Source organism: Lissotriton vulgaris, chromosome 11 (assembly GCF_964263255.1).
Source record: "Lissotriton vulgaris chromosome 11, aLisVul1.2, whole genome shotgun sequence".
NCBI classification, from domain to species: Eukaryota; Metazoa; Chordata; class Amphibia; order Caudata; family Salamandridae; genus Lissotriton; species Lissotriton vulgaris.
Window position 1 is genome coordinate 948,058,289 of NC_141699.1, and position 25,749 is coordinate 948,084,037.

The 25,749-nt window shown below is 42.6% G+C and overlaps 1 protein-coding gene across 7 annotated transcripts in view; it reads left to right on the forward strand.

Moving 5' to 3' along the window:
- LOC147683727 (von Willebrand factor A domain-containing protein 5A-like) overlaps positions 1 to 25,749 on the forward strand; it is a 326,679-nt gene that overhangs the window by 182,233 nt on the left and 118,697 nt on the right. For all 7 annotated transcript variants that reach the window (XM_086944103.1, XM_086944100.1, XM_086944105.1 and 4 more), the window contains exons 14-15: positions 55 to 263; positions 24,068 to 24,109. In XM_086944103.1, coding sequence (XP_086800229.1) covers positions 55 to 263; positions 24,068 to 24,109 — 251 coding nt within the window. The remainder of the gene's footprint in view (positions 1 to 54; positions 264 to 24,067; positions 24,110 to 25,749) is intronic.

Genomic DNA, 25,749 nt, shown 5'->3' on the forward strand with positions numbered 1-25,749 from the left:
AATAGGAAAAAAAACCTTAATGAACCAGTAATTCTAGTTTTATTCTCTTCCTAGACTCCCCATTCACCGTCTAGCAGCAAAGAATATGATTCGTGATTTGGAGACAGGAACCAATAGTGATGACAAAGATGTGAAGAAAAGAATTCTGGAGACAAGTCTGCAGTCGGGAGTTATCTGTTCACTCACAGCATTCATTGCAGTGAACAAAGACTTGAACCAGCCCATTCAGGGGCCCCTTGTACAGCGGAACATACCACTGCCAGGTAAGTAGAGAATTGATATGTGTTATCAAGAGAGACTAGCTTAAATATGACCAATATTGTTAGGACTCTAGTTAGACTTGTCATGGGCACCTCACCTCGTTGGTGAGTTCATGAAGCCCTCAACCACCAACCTAGTTGGTGGCATGCTTCATCATCGGGCCCACCCAGTGACACCTAATGTGTTCCGGGTGTGCTGTGACGCCTGATTACAGCGGAACTGGTATATTACTGAGAGTGCAGTGTGATGTGAAAGGTGAAGTGTGAATTAAAACGGCTTGGCGAGGGTCCCAGAACCCGAGGGTAAATTAAATTTTAATAACTGGGCTTCCGTCGGCGGTTAAAATAAGGCTAGGGATGTTTAGGGAGGCGAGTTGCTACCCCCTACATCCATCAGTTGGTCGACATGTTTCAGCCAGTGCCTTAAATTAAATCTGGCTTTCCTCAGGACCTTTTTAAAACATAGTGTAGTGCAGGTTAAAAAGGAGTGTAATCCAGGCTATGTGTTACACTTACTAAGGTGTTTATCTAAGTGTGAGAGGGAATTCCCTTCTCATAGATGCCTGTACCGACAACATTGAAGACAAAGACAAAACATATAGGAAAAAGAGAGTCAAATAGGCGACTTCGCCACATAGTCATATACATAGAATGTCGAAACTATAGTGCTCAGTGGGTAGACTACAATCGGCAAAAGGTGTAATGGCACTGGTGGTACCATTAAGTGAAGATCGCAAATAATAGGGGTGGTGTCTCTAAAACACGAGTATCACACATATGCATGAGGTACAAGTTGTGATAGGGCGTAGAGAATTGAGTCCTGCTTCCTTTTGTAAAAGTGGGAAAAGGAGAAAACGTAGAAGAAAGTCAAGACTGCATCGGCCGTTCTTGGCATAAATTACATGATTTATTAAAAGTGCCACTTGAGTGTGTTAGGTGCAACTCAGGAAGGTTGTTCGAGGTCCTGTAGATGTGTAATTTGGAGAGCTCCAAGATGGAGAGTTTGAACTTAATTGAAGTTCTAGAAAAATGTAAAGGCCCAAATTTCTTAACGGTTTGCGCTAGGCGATACATTGTGACTGAGAGCTGCAAAGTCAGCAGTTTTCAAATAGATATTTCCCGCATTTCGAAATAAATCTTGCATCAAGAACGTCAACTTGTTTTTGGGTCGCGATTCTCTTGATTTCAAAGATAACTTACACACTAGCTCATATTTCTCCTTGTCTGTAGGTGTTGACTATCAATGTTATGGGTAGAGGAGGTACATGGCAAGTGATGTGGCCTAGTAGCTAGAGCTGCTGACTTTGTTACATGGGGAACCAGGTATGAATACCAGCCTGGGCTCAACATCCTGTGATTGTGGACAAATCACTTAATCTTCCAGTGCCTAACAAAAAGGGGGCTATGTGTAGCGATGTATGCTTTTGTTGTAAGGTGCGCTAATGCACTTGAGCTAAGTTTGAATTGTCACAAGAATGAGTGGCTATATGAATGTTGGATTTAAAGAGCGCGTGGTTACCCTGGGGCGTCCCAGTGCTGTACCACTGGGGAACCCGTCCTGGCTTTCCCTGTGAGATGGTCCCTTTACTGGGCATCCCCAAGGTGCAGCCAGGCATCCCCGGCAGTGATGGGTCCGGAGTGGAGATTAAGAAAGCTATTTCCCAGAGTTGCAGCGTGGGACCCCATGGTTAGAGTGGCACAGAGGCGAGATTTATCGGTCCCACTGACATTGGTCCTGCACCCGGCAGCGTCGGGAATTGAACCCTGGTCCCGGGCCAACCTCTGCCTCCCGGTCTGCCGCCTCTAACAGTTGAGCCACATTTCTCCACTATATGTCAAGTATTTCAAGGGAAAGTAAAATAAAATTGCGATTTTATATAGCACTTGGTATCAATGCCTTGGAGATTAGCAGACCTGTACTTAAGAAGTGTGATGATTACCCAACCTAATTGTTGGAATTGTATTAACCTGAGAAACAATAATGGCTGAGTCAACTAATGAGGATCTAATGACCTGTACCACAGGTTGTACAGATTAAATTTATCAACACACTGAGCTATGCATCCAATTTGCATGACTGCTAACTCAGCGAAAGCACAAGTGTGATGGAGAAGAAGCAGGTTTGTTAGTAAGGAAAATATGCAAGTGTAGAACCCTGAACATATGCTCTTAGAGAAGCAGCACTGTTGTGCATGAATTAGAATCACTAGCACATGTAAATTACAATAGAAAGCAGGAACGTAGATTTGCCTAGGGATTTAAGAAGTATGATTTTAGAGTAGATCTTGGGATACAGGACTTTTGCCTTACCAATAAGATACCTAGCCTCCCCCATAATCCATCAGTTTTAAGTTGGAATGACAATGTGTTGTTAAGAGTGGTACATTCAAATAAATAAGGAGTCACTTAGCTTTTGTAGAGTGGGCCACCAGACTGCTGGGGTAAAGGAAGATCCCACTTCTGACAATCCATCTGCAACATGCTTGGCAAGATTTTGCTAAAATTGCTTCCTAATAATAATAATAATAAAGGAGTTTGTAGAGCGCCTGGTGACGCCATCTCGGCGTGTCCCTGCGCTGTGGAGAGAGAGACATAACCGTGACCAAGAGACATAATCTATAGGGCGTACAGGAAGGTCTTTAAAAGTTTTCTGAACTTAGTTTCAGTGTCTGCTAGCCTGATGTTCGCTGGAAGGGAATTCCATTTGTTAGCAGCTAGCACTCTGAAAGATCGGCCTCCCATTCTGGCTTTTTTTACGCGAGGGATTTTAAGTAGGCCAGTTCCCTAGAGCGAAGTGTTCTGCTTGGCTCATAGGCGAGGGCTAGGTCCGCCAGATAGAAATGGGGCTTTGTGCGATATGATCCTATAGCACATTAAGAGCGCTTTGAATAGGATCCTTTTTTTATGGGTAGCCAATGTAGAGCAGCCAGAGTTGGTTTGGATGCTGCTCTTTTGGGTAGTCTCAGGACCAGTCGTGCTGCGGTATTTTGAAGTACCTGCAGTCGCCTGATATTTTTTTCAGTGGTTCCTAGGAATAGCACATTGCCGTAGTCTATACGGGAGGTCACTAAAGCTTGGGTCATGGTTCGTCTAGCCTCTAAGGGTAGTAGGTCCAGGGTACGATTAAGAGTCTTTAATACCCCGAAGCATTTCCCCACTAATCTATGAATGTGGCCATCATAAGATAATTTGGGATCTACCCAAATGCCCTGCAACACACCAGGAGCAGTTTCACAGAAACAAAGTCCTTTATTTAGAGCCAAACCGTGAAACCAAGAATGTTTCTGAAAAATAGAGCAATTAATGTTTTCTTTCCCTTCGTGAGGGACAGTATTGCTTCCTGCTGCAGATTGCTCTGGTTTGCATGGACATCCCGAGCAGAAAAAATAAGCCTCTGGAGCCCTACTCTAAAAAGGGCTTGACTTCCGATTAGGGGTGGAAGGAATTCACCCAGTTTCTCTCTGTGGAATTCTTGTAGGTCCATAAAAACTGTGAGAATCTGTGGAGTTCTACGAGCTGCAGAATTTCATTGTGTCATGCTGCTAGTATTGATTTTTAGCACTGGAAGCTGTAAAATCAGCAAGAACGGCAATACGCGGCACACCAGAGGAGGTTGCTTCTTTCTGACACTCAAGTAGATTTTCTACACCATCCTGCATTGAGAAATCACGCCGCAACTTATCCTAGACCTCAATTTTGTCTCTTGCTCTCACCAACGTAATGTTGGTGAGCTATGCTCAATGAAAACTCCGCCACACATCTGTTGGCAAAGTTTTTCTGGAACTCCGCGCTCCAGGCGTAGCACAGAATGGGCAAAACTCGGCGGGGGAGCGTAGTTTACCGCCCACCCCTACTTCTGATGCGAGGAGGATGACAGTCGTATAGCGACTGGCCTGCTGACAGAATGTTTTCAACTGCTGATCTGGCTGCGATTCCTTCTTCATCAACTAAGCAGCTCCTCCCAACTCTAAATGCAAATGGGGATCTATGAGGAGGGAGGATGGGGTATCCATTGGCGTGTGGCGGTTGTCCCATTATTAGCCTCTGCTGAATAACCCTCTTTTCAATTTCTAAATCAAATAAATTACTGGCTGACAGAGTGTGGATATAAATCCTTCAAATCTTTTATTCAAATGTCATCCTATATTGATATTAAAAGAAATACAAACACCACGATCCCCATATTACAACCCGGATCAGGGTTAATCATGGCATCGCTCATTTCTGAACCTCACTTCCCTTTTAACCCTGTTCATTAGTCCATAGAACTTTTTCAGAACTTCAAGATAGGCACTTACATGGTAGCAAGTGAATTTACAGATATTATTGTATATAAATAAGAATAATTGTGCCCAAACATAAATATGCTGCTTTAAACTACACAACCATTGTCAACATTCTTGAGAAGAGAGAAGTGGAACTTATAAAGTGTTGATGACCTTTTGCCATGAATTGGTTGAGGTGAATTAAGAGATCCATCATACAACAAGGAGGAGCATATTTAAAAAGCCCCTGGGCTTCCACACCTGGGTGGCTAAATCCATGAGTGATCATCTAAAGCAATGGTATACAAACTGTGCAATGCAGATCTCCCATGAGCTTAACATTTATCTATTGGGCCAACCTCAAGCTAACATACACAAAGGGCATTCCATTTTGTGGACCTTAGTTAATGTTTCAGGCGAAGAAACATATTCAGATTCATCACATGCTGGGGCATGATTAGATTTCACAGGCCATACTATGGGTATAAAGTGTCTTTGAACAGATTTGACAATTGTTATTATTGTGTGGCAGAAAGCTTTTAAATAAACAACTGCTCAGTTTTTTAACTCCTGGGCAGTGTTTTACAAATTGGGAAAATATGTTCTGAGAGCGTAATTTGACTTTTTAAATCTAGGCTTAGGGTGTACGTTCACACTTAAACACATTCTTGAAACTGTCACTTTTAGCACATTTAGCTTAGCTTTTTGTCTTTCTCCTGTAATATTCAATTAAACATGTGCTAATTCGCTGTAACTCCACTCTTGTAAATAGTATACCTGGCCATCACATTATTTATACTTTTGATTTTTTAAATTCTAAAAGTCCGAATTTTCCAAAATTTGAAATTGTAGTTTCCACCTACATGAATTTATAAGTGCTCCTACAGACCAAAAAGCTGGGTACTTGGGCTGAGAGAGGAAGTTGGGCATCGAAGTAAAGTGGACTCTATGGGTGGACAAGCAGACAAAGCTAAAAGATCAAAGGGAGTTGTCTAAGCGTTGACACTAAATACATTACAACACGTTTGTTAAACTTTTACAAATGATCGAATGTCCAACCGACATTGTAATTTTGTTAAATGAAGATAACTTGGAATATAATATTTTTTAGCACTGCTGGTCCTAATATGGTGTTCAAAACAATATAGATGGCACTCTCCATGCAAGGGAAATAGAGACCAAGGTTATTCTCCAGCAGATCATCTGACTACTGCTCCGTCCACCATCAAATATGATTACGAGTCCAGGACCAAGTTCCAATCTCTGTGAAAAAATAAGTTTGTACGGGGATTGGAATTACAAAGTGTGGGATAGTAGTCCCAACCTCACAGTTTCCCCTCACAGATTCTGGCAGATGAAACCTGCTGAAATGTATATGGTGAAAAGGTCTGGAAAGTGGGGGGAAACCCCATAGAATTTACAGGGCTACATTTTGATTCTGTGTGATATTCCTCATTTGGAAGTTGAACATTTGCAATAGTAGGTTTTTACCACTCCCACTAAATGCCTCACCGAAGGGAAATAATATGTATCAGTTGTGGGAAACACCCCACCCCATTCAATATAACTTAGAACCAGGGCCTACAGGTTTGGTGGTGTTTAAATATTTTCTGTTTCCATCTGAGTCTATCCATATTTATATTTTCTGTATTCTATTGATATTGACCTGAATGTATTTCTTTGTTGCATGAAAAAAGGTTGCAACTATAATTTTTCATGTCTAATGGATAACTCTAACCCCTGATTCTCTAGAGTATCCCCAAGCTCTAGACCGTATCCAGAAGATCTAAACAGCATTGCTGCTGCATGCTGGTACGTGGCATTCTGTGGCTTAGCACATACCTTGTTTTACTGTGGAAGGGACTAATGGGGCCACATTTAAGCACCATCCTCTGTGTGCTGATGCCCATTCCTTTCTTCCTGTGCCTTTATATGTGGATCTGAGGCTCCCTCCCAAATTTTTTCTTGTCAGTTGAGGAGGTTTTTTTTGTTAAGACCCTATTTTTCAGTGTGAAAGGGAGTTATGTCCCTTCTTAAAACTGCAGAGTTTAAGTCAAAAAAGTCAAGTCAAATTTTTTTTATTTGTTTTGGTACTCGATTGAGGACCACAAATTTTAAAAATTGCATACAGTTAATTATTCAGTTCAATACATTTTCAATGAGACTTTTAAAAATTTATAAATTTTATAACAGACAAATTCGTTCGGCGGCCTTTTGCATATTGATAACAGGTCTTTAACAGTGACAATCCTACATGTCCGATAGATGGGGACAAGGCATGTTAACCGTGCATTTACAACTTTAGCATTTGGGCATATAAATAAAAGATGCTCTAGATCCTGGTTACCCCCCTGGCAAAGAGAACATAGCGGAGAACTGTCTGGTCTCCAAGTTGAGGTGAAGGTTAGCACGGGTAATATACCCAAACGCAACATCGTAATTGACCGCCTCGCACCGTGAGTAAGAGAATAGTCTAAGTAAGGTTGTTCGTGCTTATATTCTAAAGACTTAGCATATGGTTTATACACAGATAAATTGGTGCAGTGTAAGTGGTCAAGCTCAAAACGTAGCTTGGGAGTAAAATTTTTTTAAAATAGTTTGAGTTGTGCAGGTGACCAGGATAGCAAAATTTCTACACTGATTTTTGCTAATAGAAAAGCCTTTGTCACATTACTGAAAAAGATAAAATGGGAGGTATCATTATCAAATGTCTCCTTTTTTAACAGGCATCGTAAAGTTCCTTCTTTAGAGTGGAGAAGGTTGTAGGCCCACCTAATGATGTTTGCTACAGCTGTAGCATATGCGCTGGTAATTGAAAATTCCAGTCTTAGTGCCTGTACTGGTGTAGATGTCGAGACTTTCAGTAATTTCTTCAGTGTTTTACCTTCTTTTAAGTCCATGTAGGTTCATTGCTTTATGGGGATGTATTCAGAGGCGTACGACAAAACTGGAGGGATCTTTGCTCTGTAAACTTTTATGAGTGCAGAAAAATGCCTATTTCCAGTAGCCGAGTACAGTCTCGACAAGGCCCCAGCATGTAAATCACATTACCTTTTTAGATGATTAATATGTTTAATGTTATTCATATTGTATGAAAAAATCCTGCCTAGGTAGGTGTATTCTTCTACCTGCTCTAATCTCTCTCCACCCAACTTCCAGCTATATTTGACACCTTTTTTCTTTTTTGTGAATGCAACCACTTTAGTTTTATTTATATTAGGAGCTAGAAAGTTTTCTTTGGAATATTTATGAAGAATATCAAGGAGGCATTGGAGTCCGAAAGGTGTCAAATCAAACATTACAATGTCATCCGCATATAACAAAGCGCGTATGTGTTGAGTGGCAATCTTCGGAGGCGTACATAACCCTTGTTGCAGTTGAAATGGTAGGTCGCTTAAGTACAAGGAACATAAAATCGGAGCTAAGAGACATCCTTGTTTAAGGCCATTAGACGTACGTATTGGCTTAGACAAGCCCTTCTCGCTTCCCATTTGCACACGGCACCATGTGTTACTGTGGAGATTCACAATTACTTGTAGTAGTAGTTCAGGGATTCCCATCATTCTTAATTTTTTCCACAGGGTCGGTCTATCCACTCTATCGAAAGCAGTGGAATAGTCGATGAATGCTGCGTATATGGGATGTGATTTCCCTACTACATACTTATCTAAGATGGTCTGGAAGATTGCTATGTTGTCAGTAACTGAGTGATTAGGTCGAAATCCAGCCTGAAACATGGGTATTAAGCCCAGGGTAAATGCCCAAGTTTTTAATCTGTCCAGTACTTCAGCTGCAAAGATTTTTCCATCAGCGTCCATCAGCGCTATTTGTCTATAATTTCCAGCTGTGTTTCTGTTTCCTTTTTTGTACATGGGAATGATTGTACTTCCCTGCCAGGATTTCGGTATTTTTCCAGTTATAAAGATGTAATTGAACAGAGGTAAGAGCGCCATGCTCCATTCCTTGGGATGAGCTTGGTAGACCTTGATAGGAATCTGGTCTGGGCCAGACGCACCCGTACTTCTTGCCTTTTTAATGTTCATGGCAATAGAAACTGCAGATGTCTTGATGATGTTGGTGTCTTCTCTATCCATTTCATAAACTAGAACCTCTCTTTCCGTGATAGATGAATTAGCTTTATATAAGTCGCTCAAATAGATATTCCAGTCCTCCTCTGATACCGGGATTGCTTCCAACTTCTTAGTAGATCCAGTCATTTTTGCAATCAGAGACCAGTATTTACGCTGATTGTGTTGTTTGGCTGCTAATTGGATATCAACCCAGTTAGAGTCCTGAGCTTGTTTTTTCTTTTTTGTTTTCTCTCTTCGTATTTGATTCTTAAGTTTGTTAATTTCCACTTTATTCGCCATAGAGAAGTTCTGATACTGGGCTCTGATCAGTCTATTAAGCTTTTTTACTGTTGGTTGATTCCAATTTTTGTTCTTATTGGTGTTTTTACTTTTCGCGTGTCTTTCCTGTTGTATTTTGTTTTGAAGCGCATTCTTAAGTTTATAAATGATATTTTCAAAGTTCTTTATAAGGTCATCTGAGTAGATGGTAGTCAACAGTTGGGTGTGGGCAATTACAATTTTTAGGTAGTCCAAGTTTTCTGAGGACCAATAGATCCGGCGCTGGGCTGTGTTCACTTCAGTTTTGGTTTTTTGAAATATTGGCTGGTCGGTGAAGATAGTAGCTGCCGTCCAAAAGGTTGTTAGATGTAGGAGAGCGTGATCGCTCTCTTCTGTGAAATGAATAGTGAGTTGATTGATTTGATCCTTTTCATTAATCCCACAAATGAAATAGTCTATAGTAGAAGACGAACCATTTCCTTGTCTAGTGTATGATGCAGGTTTATCACCTTTAGTATTTCCGTTTAGGATTATCCCGTTTATACTGGGGAGAAGTGATAGTAATAGTCTTCCTCTCTTGTCAGATTTTGCTCCCTTAGGGAGTTGTGGGAGTGACATTTCGTATGATTCCTCTTTAAAAAGTTTAGCCCATTTCTCTATTTCACTATTTGAAATTTTGCCGTTCAAATCACCCATTATAATGTATGGCATATAAAGTAGATCATCTAATATGTGGATAATAGTTTCCATTAATTGATCAAATAAGGTATCATATTTGTTACTGGGAGGAGCATAGATGTTAAAAAGCAGTATTTTGTTCAAGACGGGGGATGATTGAGTTTTAAATGATACCTTAATACATTGCAGATAATCAGAGTTTGTATCTATTATTTCTTGGGACCATGAATATTCTTCGCGTAATAGAATAGCCAGACCTCCCTTTGCATGGCCCCTATTAGATTTTTTTGCGGGAATTTCGTATATGTAGTATCCTTTTTGAGAAAAGGGAACGGTTGACCATGTTTCTTGTAAGGCAAGAATATCCGGATGGTTTTTTGTTGCTTCTATTATTTTGTTCGCAGTCTTACCAGCCAAATTCCATGTCGTTATCGTCAAACCTTTGCTAAACCAAATGTTGTTGAGGTTTATCCGTTTTTTTACAGTTTAAGGTCTCCGATAACCATGCCCAAGATATTGTTGATCTCCCAACATTGCTTCGATCTGTCTCATGGGACCATACTGTCCTTTCTCCTTGACTTACTAAGACTTTTAGTGTATCTTTTCCCTTAACATTTAGTGCAGAGTCTCCCCATTTGGTTTTGAAATTAACATTTCTTTGGTCAAATAATCCAGTTGTTCTATTATTTTGGATACTTCTTCTGGGTTCAGATGTTAAAATCACGTCATAGCCATTCTTATGTAGGACTTCCTTCTCTCTAATTATTATTCCTGGGAGTACTGCAGATAGAAATGAAACGTGTGCAAGTTTATCATTGTCTTTGTTTGGGAAGGACACCAAGTCTATTTCATTACTTGTAAGGGATTGGAGAGAAGGTATTTGTTGTAAGAGATGAATTATTCTGCCTCGATTGAATGGCATATTGTCTGTAGGAAAGAGTTCTTCGATTATTACATGCTTTGAGGGTGTTCCTTCCCATAGGTGGAATTTGTCATCTTGTAGATCTTTAGTGACATTATTCTTTGGCCATGGTGATTTTATTATTGGGGCCGGACGATATTCTTCTGCTTTAGGATTCAAAGATTTCACCATCGGTGTTGTTTGAATAACTAAAGATTCCACGGAATTGTTGGAGAGAGGAGATTTTTGAAATTTAAGCTTACGCCCTTTTTTCCTTTGAATTCTTCTTAATGGCCTTCTTCTCTTTTTCTTTCCCCTGGCTTCTGACAAGTCATTAGAGCTTATAGACTTCTCAATTTGGTTAGATTCCTGTTCAGTGAGAACACTAGTTATCTCCACATTTTTGTCACAAGCAATTGAGACTGAGTCAATATGCTTAACATTTTTAAGGTCTTCTCTAAATAGTCTTTTAAGGGAATAGGTGACAGGATATTTTTTGTTTTTCCTTTTTTCCTTGGTTTTTGGCTCTATTATTATGACTTCAGTAGTTTGTGAACTTATTTCTCGTTTTTTTTGGAGATAAGGTTCCGTTTTTTTGATCGTCTTTCAGATGAGGTATATTGTCTGTTTCGTGTTGTTTAGACAGTACGTTAGTTATGTCTTTTTTCTTTTTTTCTTCTACTAGGAATTTGAGAATACCTATTTGTACATCGAGAGTGTCATCTGAATTTGCTAAAATGTGACCAAGATGAGTAAGCACTGAATCCATAATTTCTTGTAGGGAAAAAAGAGCTTTTGACAAGGGAGAGACCGAGTTTGCAGAAGTTGAATTTGGGAAAAATGGATCAGTAAAGGTCGCATGATTAGAGTATTGATTGGGTGATTTCTCAGGTGAGCTGGTAAGTGGCTGTTTTTGGCTAGATGGTAGTTCAGTTTTTTCATTTTCTATTTTCGTGGAGTTACATGCGTAGTCCTCTATACAGAATTGGCTCTCCTCAATTTTTATAGGGGTTAAGGATTTTATACGAGACATATCATGAACCGATTTTTGATGATCCTCAACTAGAGAGATCTTTATTTGTTTGCTCTCAGAGGTTATGAGACTTTGATTATGATCACATTGATGGGAGGAAAGTGGCGACTGATTTTCAACCTCAGTATCCATGAGATTGAACTTATTTTCAGCTTCAGAGGTATTGATAGATGAATGTTTTTTGACAGGTAGAGTGGTAAAATATTTATTTATAGCTGGTGTACAGGCTAATTGGCCAGGTTTTAATGCCTTATTAGAGGATTTTCTGACAGCTTCCTCAGTGCCCATGCGTCTCATATATATAGTACGAGATCGTAACTTTTTTAGGGCCATTGAAGTGACCTATTGGAAAGGAGTGATGAATAAGAAATTATACTAACTGGAAGTGAGCAATGCGCTGATACGGGTTCCTCTACCTTGAAAAAACACCTGGATGAATCAGTTGTTAGTGTACTCGTCTCACCTTAGGTGTAGCGGACTATTCTTGTTACTTGCGAAGTCCAGCGCAAACGGGAAATAAGTAAAAATGGAAATGGGGTAGCCCGTCCCGTCCTCGGTCGTCCCCGGACGGCCACAGACGGCCCGCCCTTTGCCCGGGCTTCGCCCCGAGCTGCGACCCGCGCGCGTCCCGCGATGCGCGTTCCAGAGATCGCTTTTAGGATGTGGCCAGTTGTGGGGGCGTGTCACTGTGAGGGGGCGCGGAGCTGTTGTATGCTGGTCCTCGCAGTCCCGGGGCCAGCGCCTCACCCTCCTCTGCGGCCACGCAGTGTTGTCAGGCTTCCTAGCCGATCCAGCAGCGCAGGAAAGGGGTGTTATGCTACTCCTGTAGCGCAGACGATGCAGGCAGGGCTCAAAGCAACAAAGTCAATTCACGAGTGGCACCCGCGAAGCGGGTGCCGCGAAGTTATTGGGCTTGGCTGGGGGCGTGGCACTGTGAGGGGGCGCGGCACTCGCGGGAAGAGGACCAGCTGGAGCTGTTGTATGCTGGTCCTGCAGTCCCGGGGCCAGCGCCTCACCCTCCTCTGCGGCCACGCGGTGTTGTCAGGCTTCCTAGCCGATCCAGCAGCGCAGGAAAGGGGTGTTATGCTACTCCTGTAGCGCAGACGATGCAGGCAGGGCTCAAAGCAACAAAGTCAATTCAAGAGTTTAAGTCTTGTTGCAACTGTCTGTGACATATTGCCACAAGCTCTGCCTCTGTTGTTTGGGCTCGACTCACGACTCAAAGTCCTGTGAGAAGTCCACCCTCCTGAACCTGAAGATGATCAGGGACGGCAAAGCCAAGCTGTATGTCAGCGAACACCAAAATAAGTTGCAGAAGTCCCTTCCCTGCTCCAATTCAAGGGTGTGGAATTTCCACTCTGGAGTACATTCCTGCGTGGACCAAGTCTTCCGGTATGTCGAAATTGAAGTAGTTGAAGGATAAGCGAGATGCGTCCCAATCTCGCCACCTTCAACATGCGGAGTTGGGAGGATGTCACGGTGCCTCACAATCTCTCTCTCAGTTCTCAACCAAAGAGCCGTTTCCACTACTGATTTTGATATACCATGAGTTTCTGATTCTATTTGCAATATTGCAAAAGAATTGTTGCCTTTGGAGGGGCCAAGTTGTGAATATTCTGCATCCTTGCTGCTCCCTCTGGTGCATCTTCGAGCCCCAAGGATCCTGAAGGCCTCCAGTCGGGATACCGCTGGTGGGTTCACCCTCTGCACTGTCTGTGCCTTCAGAACCCACCTTGTGTTCCACACTGGAGTAGACTTCCATTCCAACACACAAATCCTCACTGATCCCTGCGACATCACCACAGGTACAGATGCTGGAGGGCTACCTTATTCCATCTTCCTCTTCGACTCCGAGCGGAAAACAGTTTGGCCTCAACAGAGGTTGCTTCTTCACACCACACTGAAGCACCCTGCCCCAGTTCATTCTAACTCAGACAGTACCATGCTTTTATCTCGGAACCGTACCACAATGCTACAATAACTTTCCAGTTCAGATTGTGATCAGAACCAACATGCCTTTAGGGATGACTGTGGTGATGAGGCCTAGCATTCTCCACAGCAGGATGATGTCGACATTTTTAATTAATTAGTTTTGAGATGCAGGACTGGGGCCTTGTGCATTTCATAAGACAAGGGCCCTTGTTCAAGCAAAAGAAATAAAGGTGCATTCAAATTTTAGAATCGCTACAGAAGGCAAATATTAGTTATTCAAATCAGTAATGCATCTAATAATGCAAATGTGAGAGGTTATCATATGGTCAACCTTCAAAGAAATTAAACTAACGTATAGTTCAGTAAGTGGTCTTACCTAAATCTACTCAGTTCTGGTCAGTGACTGACAAAATGGAGGGCATGCCCTAAGGGTTCTCCTCAGACCTCCCACTGTATCCTCTGCAATCCTGGCACCCTGGGTCTGTCTGATGGCATTCAACTCCCCTTGCTACCTCCCTTGAATGACATGATTGCTCATCTGGGCCCCCCTGTGCCCCCATCTGTCACTGACCTGCCTATGTCCCACGCAGTATGGGGCGAGCCCTGTAGCGGCAACCCATGCCTTTGAGCAGATGCTTATGGACCCCGGGAGGAACACTAGGTAGTGCGGTGCAGTCCACTGAGACTGCTTGCCTCCCCCTCACCTGCTGTGAAACCTTGCGGCATAGGACTGATGCTCCACGGGGGGGGGGGCACCCACTCCTCAACTCAGCCACACTGGAGCAGGACCTGCGGCCGCCTTGTGGGGCTGAGAGCAGAGGGCTGAAGCACTGCCTTGTCTCCTTGTTGGCTCAAACAACAGCATTTGAGACAGCAACATCTACACCACCGACCGTGGGTCTGTGCGGACAATTCCTTCCTCTACTGCGGTCCTGGGGGTGGCGTTGCTTTCCGGTTGGCCCCTGTGGGCCCCGGGCAGCTGAAACTTCTGTTCGCCCTTCTGGCACTAAATATACCTACTGGCAGCTGCGGACATGTTGAGCTGCATTGCGATTCTGTTGATGTGCACTACATATAGTGCAGATCTGGGCCCATCTACTGGAAGCTTCCTGAGGACCGTGGAACCTGCTGTGCGGGCCCGGGGCCTCGTGTGTGGCAGCTCGATCCCTCAGAGGCCTGCATACTTTCACTTGTCTTAACAGATGAGCCGGGGGGGGGGGCGCTAATGGTTGATGTGCCAGCTGTGGGGAAGGCACCTTCGTGGGTTGGACCCCGGGGGCTACATTTGCTGGCCCTCGAACACCAGACTCTGAAAACATGGATTCCCCCGGCCTCCTAGCCACCTTGACTTTTGCCTGCTGATTTGGGGGACGCCTCGTTGTCTGTGTATTGCCGCTTTGCCTCTCTTCACCAGCCAGGCGGTGGTCGAGACTCCATTGGCTGCTCTGACGGGGCGCCACTGCCATTTACGGGACCTCCTTGCCTGCCTCCATCTGGCTCCAAACTTTTGCCTTAGCTGCTTTTGGTGCCTCCTCTCTTAGGCAAGTGGGCTGAGAGGACTTATCCAGCGCCCTACTCTGCCTGCTGCCTGCTACAATAGGACCTATACGGATACTCACGGGCATTGTTGCTTACTAGCGCGCGGACACTTACTGTGGCGCTCCACTCCTAGTGGCCCAACCCATGGCCTCACTATTCCTAGACGAAGATGGGGAAAGATAACAACCTACCCCGAGCTACCATCCGAAGATTGAAAGTTCGCTACCACTACCCTCGAACACAAGAAGCTCCTGGGGGGAGTGCCATCAGCATCTGACCCGGTCTTTCTAGAAGTACTTCTTATCCTTCAAGCCATCCAAGCATCTAAAGAGCCCATGGAAACTAGAATCTTGAAAGTGGCCTTGTTGCGACAGGACCTCTGCAACGTGGCGGGAAGAGTCAGAGATCCAGAATCACACATATCAACTCTAGAAGACGACTCAACAGACATTAAAATCAAAGTCTTTGCCCTACAGGTCATGGTCCAGATCCTTGAACCTAGAACGGAAGACGCTGAAAATCATTCTCGAAGGAACAATCTTCACCTGGTGGGATTCCCTGAGAGTTTTGAGACCTCCGATTCAACAAGCTTTGTTAAGACTTGGATACACTCCTAAATTGCAGAGGTCTTCGTTTCGCCATGGTTTGGAATGCAGCAGGCCCACAGCTCGCTAACTCTGAGACCCCCTCCTGGGCCCCCCTCACGCCCAATGATCATTCATGTTTCCAACTATAGAGACCGCAACATGGTATTATGTGAGCACTGTGCCCAAGAAATGCTCTCATTTCAATTATCGACGGTCATAAAATTTCCCGACTATACAAAGGCGACCCAACAACAGCGTAAATCCTTTGATGCGCGGAAGCTAAAACTGTGAGCTATGTCGGTTCCCTACATTTTGCTCTTCTCTGCCAGATTGAGAGTAGTGAACGGCTCCCATACTCACTTATTCAACACCACCGACGTGGCCTGGGAGCGGGCTACCAAGCAGCGGACCCTCCGCAGCCACAACCACGCCAGGTGCACAAAAGCGGGGTCCTTATTCACCTCACAGAAGAATACAGCCCTCTCTCTGTCTCGCCGTTGCAGCAGGTCATGGGTGGTGTAGGAGGCTGGCCTTGTTCCCCAGCATCATCAGATTCCAGCTACCCACGATCACACCCCCGACCCCCAACCACTCTGTGATATTCAGAAGCTGGGGGACAACTGCACCCATGGAGACAAAGCACCTGTGATGCAGTCATCTTAAACTTAGGTCTCTTCATGGTGCTCAGATTCCACTCTTCACCTAGGATGCCTCCTACTGTTTATATTCCTCTGTTGACTCGTCTAAAAGGAGGAGATTTCCGACTTCCTTGAAGGCCCCACTCTGTACTCCCTGATCAATAGGGATTGTTTTAGGGTGACAGATGCATACGAGGTGGAGGTATGGGGTGGGAGGGATTAGCAGGTAATGTTGTTGGTTGTTTTTGCTTGTCTCCTGATGTTTGGTTGCTTCTTTGTTTTCCTTATATGTCTTGCTTCTCACTTCTGCCTATGTCAGTGGTGCCCTGACTTGCCCTTTCTCTGACCCCTTACACATGACACATTTTGGCCATGCCCATGATGCAACACACCCATCTTTCCTGGAATGTTAATGGTCTTTTGGAACTTTATAAAACGCATGGAGGTTCTCAAATTTCTCTGCCGACACCACCCAGACATAGTCTTACTACAGGAGACTCACCTTCTGGGTACTAAATGCTCCTTCCTAGGTAGGTTAGGGTACACTCAAGTCTACCACGTGGGCTTCATTCATCGCTCCTGAGGTACGGCGATTCTTATCCACAAAAACTTTCCCCTTACAATAACGCAGACATTTTACGACCCGCAGAGCAGATAAGTGGTGGTGGCGAGTGGATTAGAGGGTAGGCAATACACTATCTTCAGCGTTTATGTCCCACCACACATGCAAACCCAGACACTTCGAGACCTGACCCAAGTAGGAGCTGACCTGCCCTCTGGCTCCCTAATTCTTGTTGTGAATTCAACGCAGTGGTAGACCCACTCTCAGACGTCCGTGGCCCCGGCACACAGGACAGATGGGCCCGAGTCCGCTCCCTTGTTAGATGGATTATTTCTCTGGGCCTTTGTGATGCCTGGAGGACTTGGAATCCACAAACAAAAACATACTAGCATGTGTTGGCCTCCATACGTGAAATGTCCTGGATTGATGATGTTTTCCATTGGGCTACAGATGTTTCGCAACCGTTGGTGCATCAGTGCTTCCTTGGGGTGTGTCTGACCATTACCCACAGGACCCCGAGGAGACCTATCCTTAATTTTGAAGGTGACTTTGATCAGCCAGAGAGACATTGCCCATTCTTAAAACAAACTTCCCCTCCAACAATGAAACTGTGGCATGCTGGGATGGACTGTTGCTCAAAACTAGAGGAATCCATTTATGATGCTAGAAGGTGTCTCAAAAGATTTTTTAAGATCTGGGGTAAATGGTGAGACTTCTATAGTCTGTCTTACACATTGGAATGATTGGTGAATCACATAATGTAAATCTGTTCAGGGGTTGGAGAAGGGTGGGGGTGGGTATAGGTTGATCAGCTTGAAGTTTTACTTTTGTGTTTTTGTTTCTTTTTGTTCTTGCCTTCTCTGTTGGCTCATGAAAACTTAATAAAATGTGATTATCAAAAATTAAATCTGCTTAGTTCAAAGTCAAGTAAAGTCTAGCTATAAATCAATAGGCAGTCTAACGTGGAGTCTGCCTTAGAGTATAAATCAGCTAGCAGAAAGGCATAGAGATTGTTCAGTTTTAAAGGCAAGAAAAGTCTATGTATAACTCAATAGACAGATTAACATGTAGTAGTAGTAAATTCACGTTTATTCGGACCATTGGGCCACAAACAATACATACCTTAGTAAAAATTTTTTTTAAAAAAAATACATCTAAAAGAACATTTCATTAAACACACATAAATACATCCTAAAAACATGTTCAATCTAAAAACCCACTGTTACCTAAAATGCGGCTAAACTATTTGCTAAACCTCATTAAAAAGTATAAAAAAATGCCTTCACTCTTTGCATAAATTTCCCCATAGCAACGGCAATATCTAGATGGATCATTTCAGTCATCAGGGTCACAGCCTGGGCCCTTGTTTTAACCTCATATTTCTTAAATATTGGTTTTAATAACATAATTCGTAAATCCTGGAACTTCTGACAATCAATTGAAATATGTAGCAGATCACATTGGGTGCCCAAGGAACAGGTGCATCTTCCCGTCTTATCAATCATTGCACATTTGACTGATTTTTTTATATAACAAGGTTTTACCCCAATTCTTACCCTTAAAACCTCATTTCATAATCGGCAATCCGGTAACCTATCAATGAAGGGGAAGCCTTGATAATTTTTCCATTTAGCAGTCATAAAACAAACTGAGTCTGTACAGTTCATAAAGCAAGATAGGTCTGGCACACATTCCAAAATGGACACATTTTATAGGGTTCAACCAGTGAAAACCAAACACTTGACATGGTGAGAGCTGACAAAATTGGGCTGTACTGATAAAGTTTCATATACAATAGCTTATCAAGATATTATGATTCATTAAATAGGATACATATAGGAACACCTACTTTCAAGCATAAATATATTAACACTTACATAGAAAATGAAGGCAATAACATGACGTGTGAAACAAATAAAAATAATAGACTGTTTAACTGCTTAGAGTAGACTAGGGTAAAGAACCTTGAGATGGTGCAAAAATACAAACATACTGCACATGACTTCCTTCTTCAGGAACACAAATTAAATCATTTCAGCTCAACAAGTAAACAGCACCATGACATTATTTCTGTTTCACTTATTTTCTGAAATGGAAAGTTAAACATGCACATAGGTAATACATTCATCTAATTTAAAAGCATCATTCTTTCTGTCATTGTAAAATGAATGTCAATGCTGGCTGATTAGACCTAGTCATGCTACCTAAAGTCTGGTTATGCTAGCTAAAACACATTTAAATCAAGCATTATTTTTTATTAATTAAAAACGTTCTCACAATGATGCTAATTTTTATCAGTGTTTTTCAAGATGCAAGTGGGTTGGACACTCACCTCGACACTGGGTTGTGTTCTCCCACTGTGCCAACAATAGAAAGGTGTACGTCCTTTGCTGTAGTGATGAGATAGCAGGGAAGGTTTTCGACTTAAAAAAGCCCACTATGGAGGTCAAAACCAATGCCCTAACAGAGATTTTGCAACTGGAACAAACTAACTTCCTCATAAAAGCTACCTCATTTAATGAGGCACTGACTGACACCCTTGTAGTCACCAGGACTAAATCCTGTTCCTGCCTCTGGGAAACAGGCAAGTTGCAGACTTTGCAGAATGGTACCGGATGAGTATAATTAATCGTAGCACTTGTTGGCCGTAGATACATATGCTTAGTATTAGCCTGCCATCTAATGTTGTGCTCGGAGGATTGCAAGTCATGTTCTTTGAAGAAGTCTTCAAGTCACTAGGTATAGTGACCCCTCCTCCTGTGTGTATAGCGCATGTTACTCGGCTCCTTCAGGGGCGGCTCTAGGCTCATGGTGGCCCTGGGCAGGGAGCGTAGGTAGGGGGCCCCGGAAGAGGGGTTCCGGGCGGGGCGGAGCGCGGAGGCCAGTGAAGCGGGGGGGTCAGGGTGTTTGGTAGTGGAACAGAGCCAGAGGCCACCAAATCCCTGCCAGGGGCCGCCACTCAAATATGTATCCATCCTCAGAAGATTATTATATTAAGGATATATATTGGCGTGGTGGCCACTGGGGTTTGGTGGCCCTGTTTAGGTGCACAGCTTGCACATGCCTAAGGCCGCCCCTGGCTCCTTTGTTCGATTGTTTTTTACTGCCATCAGGTTTGGACGTTGTTATAGCAGCTCCGGGACAGAAGCTTCAATCTACTTCAAAGCCTTCTTAGGCTTTCGGTAGTCTCTCCGGACCAATAAATCTCAACTCCAGAAGACAGGAACTGGTGATATCACTATATTCACAGCGCCTGCCTGGGCTCGGGCCCGTTGTTCTTCGACTTCTTCGTCTCCATTCTACAGGACTACGTCCACAAGGGATGGAAAATATGCCCTTCAGTTATTGTCCTAACTGCCAGGCTAAATATTCTATACAAGACTTGCATAAAGTCTGTAATCTATGTTTATCTCCCCAACACAACGTGCTTAGCGTTTAGATAGAAAAAGACACTTCTGCAAGAAAGAGAGCGTAGTTGGGCCCACATAACCATGCAGTAATACACAGAAGGTGCTTCCCGATATCGTCGGGGACCAATCGCCTGACCCCAGTCAAGGATAGGAAGAATCGGAAATACAGATGGAGCCAACAGATGTACAGATACTGCTGGCTAGCAGTGGAGGCAGTTCGGACTCTGAGCCCGACTCAGTACAAGGGCACATGAGTATCCTAGAACCCCCATACCGGCTTTCGGAGCCCCACTGCCTTTGGGCCATGGAGGTCTCCATAAACAGGCACATAAGCAGAAGTCCTCAATGCCTGGAAAGCCTTTGACAAGCGTTGAAAATGTCAAAGCAATAAAATTTGTTTTGCCACCAAAACACTCTTCATCCGCCAAAGAAGCATACCTCAGATCCGAAAAAGGTCTCAGAGCCAAAGAAACATACATCAGAACCGAAAACCATATTGGAGCTGAAACATAGTTCAGCCGCAAAAGCTTTGCTATCCAATCCTCCACACAAGCAGTCGGCACCACAAAAAGACGCACAAAAGGACAAATAAGGAAGGCTCTTCAAAGCCCACATCTTCGGCGTCCAAATTAACAAAAGATAGTACAGGGCCACAGAAAAAACAAATAGATCCCATTCTTGAATGCTTGCAGGACAAGCTAGATAAAGAACAAAATACTTTTTTTTTCCTCATCCCCAAAAAAGGCAAAACAGTAAGACCTATTTTAGACCTAAGCCCATTAAACTGGTACATATCCTCGGAATACCTTCACATGGTTACACTACAAGAAGAAATACCACTGTTTCAGTAAGGAGATTTTGTGACAGCAAAAGTCGTCAATGATGCATATTTTCATATTCCCATTCACCCAGCACATAGATGTTACCTACTCTTTCAGCAAAACGGACAACATTATCAATTCAAAGTTTTACCAATTAGGGTCACAATGGCTTCATGGTTTTCACAAAATGCCTTGCAGTAATCAAGTAATACATGTTTTCCCATATCTAAACGATTGGCTTATCAAAAGTCCAACACATTTTCAGTGCCTTCAGCATACTCAACTAATAAACCTTCTACACAAACTGTGGTTTACACTAAACATACAAAAGTCTCACTTGCAACCCCTGCAAATTCAGGCTTTTCTAGGTGAAACACTCAACTCAATGACAGCCGAGGCATATCCCAGTGCAGAAAGAGTCACAAAGTTCCTCCAAACATTACCTCTACAGCCACAAGTTCACCTCACAGTAAACAATGGGATGGGTCTATTAGGAATGATGGCCTCATACCAAGCCATAGCACCAGATGATAGTCTACTTATGTGTCCCCTTCAACGTACTCTGCAATTTCAATGGTCTCAAGTGAATGGGGGTCTACAAGATCTAGTGTTGGTTGGTGGAACCAGCAAATCATTGCACTCTGTAGTGGTGGAACAGCGAAAACTTGTTGCAGGGCCTGCCCTACAAAGCCCAAATTCCAGAAACCTCCATTACTAAAGACTCATCCCTTCAAGGAGGGGGGAGGGGGGACTCATGCAAGATCTCACAGTTTGTGATCTATGGACAGTAGCTCAAAAACACCTGCATATCAACCGTCTGGAGTTGCTAGCAATTCACCGTCTGGAGTTGCTAGCAATTCAACTAGCCCTCAAAGCCTATTGCATTCACTTGTTCAACAAAATAGTGCTGATTCGAAAAAAGACAATATGACTGCAATGCATTATGTTAAAAAACGGGTGGACACATTTCTTAAAGCTATTTCTCCTCTCAAAGAGAATCTGGCACAGGGCAATTCACCTCAAAATCCACATTCTAGCAGAATATCTACCTGGGGTGGTCAACAGCTTCGCAGATACGCTCAGCAAAACACCTCAACAGGTGCACCAGTGGGAAATCGATCAGACACTACTTAACTGTTCACTTAAAACTGTGGGGGGACATGGAAATAAACTTATTTGCCACTTACCTCAATGCCAAAACCTTGCATCCAGGTTCCCTCACCCAGTATCCAAGGGCAATGACCCATGGATACATTGATCAGGAGTATTTGCTATTGCTTTCATCCTCTTTCACTCATTCCATATGTAGTTCAGAAGTTAACACAAACCTTTCTGACGTTAATCCTTATAGTCCCAACAATGGCACGACAGCCATGGTTCACAACCCTACTGCAGCTATCTATCTCTAGAGGCATACGAGAAACTATCTCTTTGGCCACACCTATTAACTCAAGAGCAAGGGAAGAACTCAAACCCCAGTCCCAAACAGCTCAATCTAGAGATTTGGCTTCTGAAGTCTTAGACCTCAGACATTTAAAACTAGCACAACAATGTATGGATATCCTTAAACAAGCTTGTAGGCCTACAACTAGAGGTTGTTATGCAGTTTTTTGTAGTGATCAACAAATGCAGCTTTTATCACCTATTGTGGCGGTTCTCTTATTTAATGTTCTGAAGGGTGCAGCAAAATAATTCAAAGCATCAACAGAAATAATGGGTATAGCTGTCTAGAACAGCTGCAAATGCCTACCATTTATGACAAATGCTGTTAACTCTAACTAGCCACCAGATAGTGGTTCCCGTGCATTATCCATCCTAATAGGGGTTCTGCAAAGCCGATTTTCCTCTTTACAACTCTCATGTGCAGCCACACTGTGTCCTATTGGAAGACTTCTTGGTGTCCAGGAATACCTGTACCGCCTCTGTTATGGTAGGTCAATAAGTTGTATTAAATGTTTGTATTATCAGTAGTGCTCCCGTTAATAAGTCCTGCCAGCTCCGGATGTGCCAGTAAGTCAATCGTAAATTCAGTGATTTTCATAAAGGCCTTATAACTAGTACTAAGCATTACAACTGGCCAATAAGAGAAGTGTAGGTGAGCCCTTACCTTGTTTCATATGAAGGAAATGATGGCCTCCCGCAAGGTCAGTATTACCACTCTTGAGTCTTTGAATACAGTAGATACGTCTACGTGGCATCCTAATGACTTGCGAGCAAGAATCTCATACAATCCTACTGAGAACCTGTCCATATATGTGTTGTTTTCACTGCTTGGGCCCTCTAATCACCATCAATACATTTTTCTTTGTTATTGGACCTTCCAAGTGCATCCTCTCTGCCCCTGGCAGTATTGGACTACTAGCAGGCCCACAGACCAGAGTAACAGATCTGCAAACTCTGCGAGAGCTCCCACTAGCATCCACGATCTTGCAGTGAGCTCTGGCTTGTGGTCCACGAACTCTACCACAAGATGTACTTCTTTAAAATTGGTGAAGTCAGTGTTGTGCTCCTTTGGGGCCCCCACTCACATGAGCCATGGGATCTGGATATGCGCTCCCTTATCCCTTATGCTCCTTTAGCTTGATTTTTTTAGCCCTTTGTGACAACATCTCTAACATGTTAACTCTTTCAAGTCCACCCTGAAATGTTTTTTAAATGATAATTTCTCAAAATCTACTGAATGGATTTACACCAAAATAAGAAAAGACATATCCTTTTGTACTTTCATGGCAATTTTGCTGCAATCCATTATGCTTTTTTTCTATATCGGAGAGCAAACATCCTTATGGAAATTAAAGTTACTTTTTGACAGCTCCTATTTTTGCTCCCAGGCGGAGCTACACACAACTTGCCTGTGGGAACCCAAAGTGGTTGAACGTTTTTTCAGACGTTTCATGCAGAGATTTCATATGACACCAAGGTTATTAATAAAACAAAATTCATTTGCTATAGAATGTGTGACCTCAACTTAAATACAGCGAAGGCATATCATATAAACATATCTGCATATTCTACATGTATGTATTACATATTATTGTGCCTGTTTACTTTTTTCTTGGCTGTTAATGTTTTCCAATACTTTGTGTTGAAAGGTGGTCATCAATACATGATGGGTCTGAGGCATGGTCCTATGGGTAAGTCTGTTTCATTACATTATTACAATTCTAAGTTGATGGGTATTGAAACATGTTCAAAACAAATTATTTAAACCTAATAGCATACATTAGCTTTGTTCATTAAAATAATTAGAAATTAGTTAAAACCGAATATTTGTTGCTACATCCCTAATAGGATTTAAATGTAGCCTGACGGTTGGCCTTATTTCCAATCTCTAAAGCAGTCTAGTATTCAGACACCCACTGAAAAAAATGAAGCATTAGAAAAGATTAGGGCATTCACAGTATTGTCTTCCATAACATTTAACATCTTCAATAAAGAGCGATTAAAAGACACTAAAGGGGAAGGATTAGAGCAAGGGTTATAGAGTAAAATCAAAGTAAACTTTAAAAAATTGATAAACCCCCCCCCCAAAAAAGTGGACAGTAGTTTTTCAATGTGTGAAAGGTTATTTCTGTTTCTCCGTATTGTCCTTTTATCAACAGTGAATGCTTACACACTTGTCTTATTATCTGAAAAATGATATGTTCCTTTCCTCTTCAATTTCACATCAATATTCCCTTTTGTTGTTTGTCTTTCCCATTAATTTTTCAATTTTTTTCATTTTTCTGTTCTCCGAGGCATTTTCTTTTTTTTATAAATGTTTTTTTCTTTATGTAATTGTTTCATAACTAAAGGTAGCCAGTGATCGGTTTCGAATTTTCCAAAAGATCAACGTTCAGTTTTTATAGGTGCAGTGGGCAGGGGTGATTTTGAAAAGAGACCCAGACTTCTCCAACAAGTAGCTTGTGAGGTACTAGTAACTATCCCGCTACCTGCTAGTGGCTCGCATGTGTGCTGTTCAGTCTACTAAAGTAAAAGCTTTTGCTTGGTTGAATTAATATATGTATCTCAAAATTGAAAAGCCTGTATTTGAGGAGACAGAAATGTGTATATTTTCAGAACTCAAACACTTGGGGCCTGATTAGGAGTATAGGTGTTATTTATTGCACATGGTAAATAATGTTACTATGGGATACGCTTTATATTGAATGCGATAAATGCCACCCATTACCAGTTCCTGGGAAATAACATGCAACTTTGGGTGTTTAACGCACCATAATCCACATGGTACAGAAAAATACCATATGTTTTACCCCAATAAAATGTCAGCAGGTTTGACCTGCCGAAATTTAACTATGATTTAGTTATTCAACGTAGTCAATAATTATCTGATGAGGTAAATCCCTAACCACTCGTAATCCCAACCTGTGCGTAAACCGGGGTTTACACCCAGGTCGGAATTAACCACTCAGCTCGTAATCAAGGCCTTACCTGTTGTTTGCAAACAAGTGGCTGGATTCCCAAAAATATATTTAAAGCTGGTATTTGAGTGATAATCATGAGTCGCTGGGGAGACATAACTAAAATTATTACCTTGTGCCAGGGGCATTGCAGCTATGGTTGTCGTATTATCCTGATGCATTCCAAATTAAAAACGCTATTTCCACATTACTCCTAGCAACCTTTCCCAATGCACTGAGGCAAAGACGGCTGGTTATCGTTCACAGTATGGCCACTAATGTGTTCCCATCTGAAGTGGCCACTATTACAAAACTAATAATATTAGTAGCTCTGTATGATTTTCATTGAACATAAGTAGCTCTTATTACAGCAA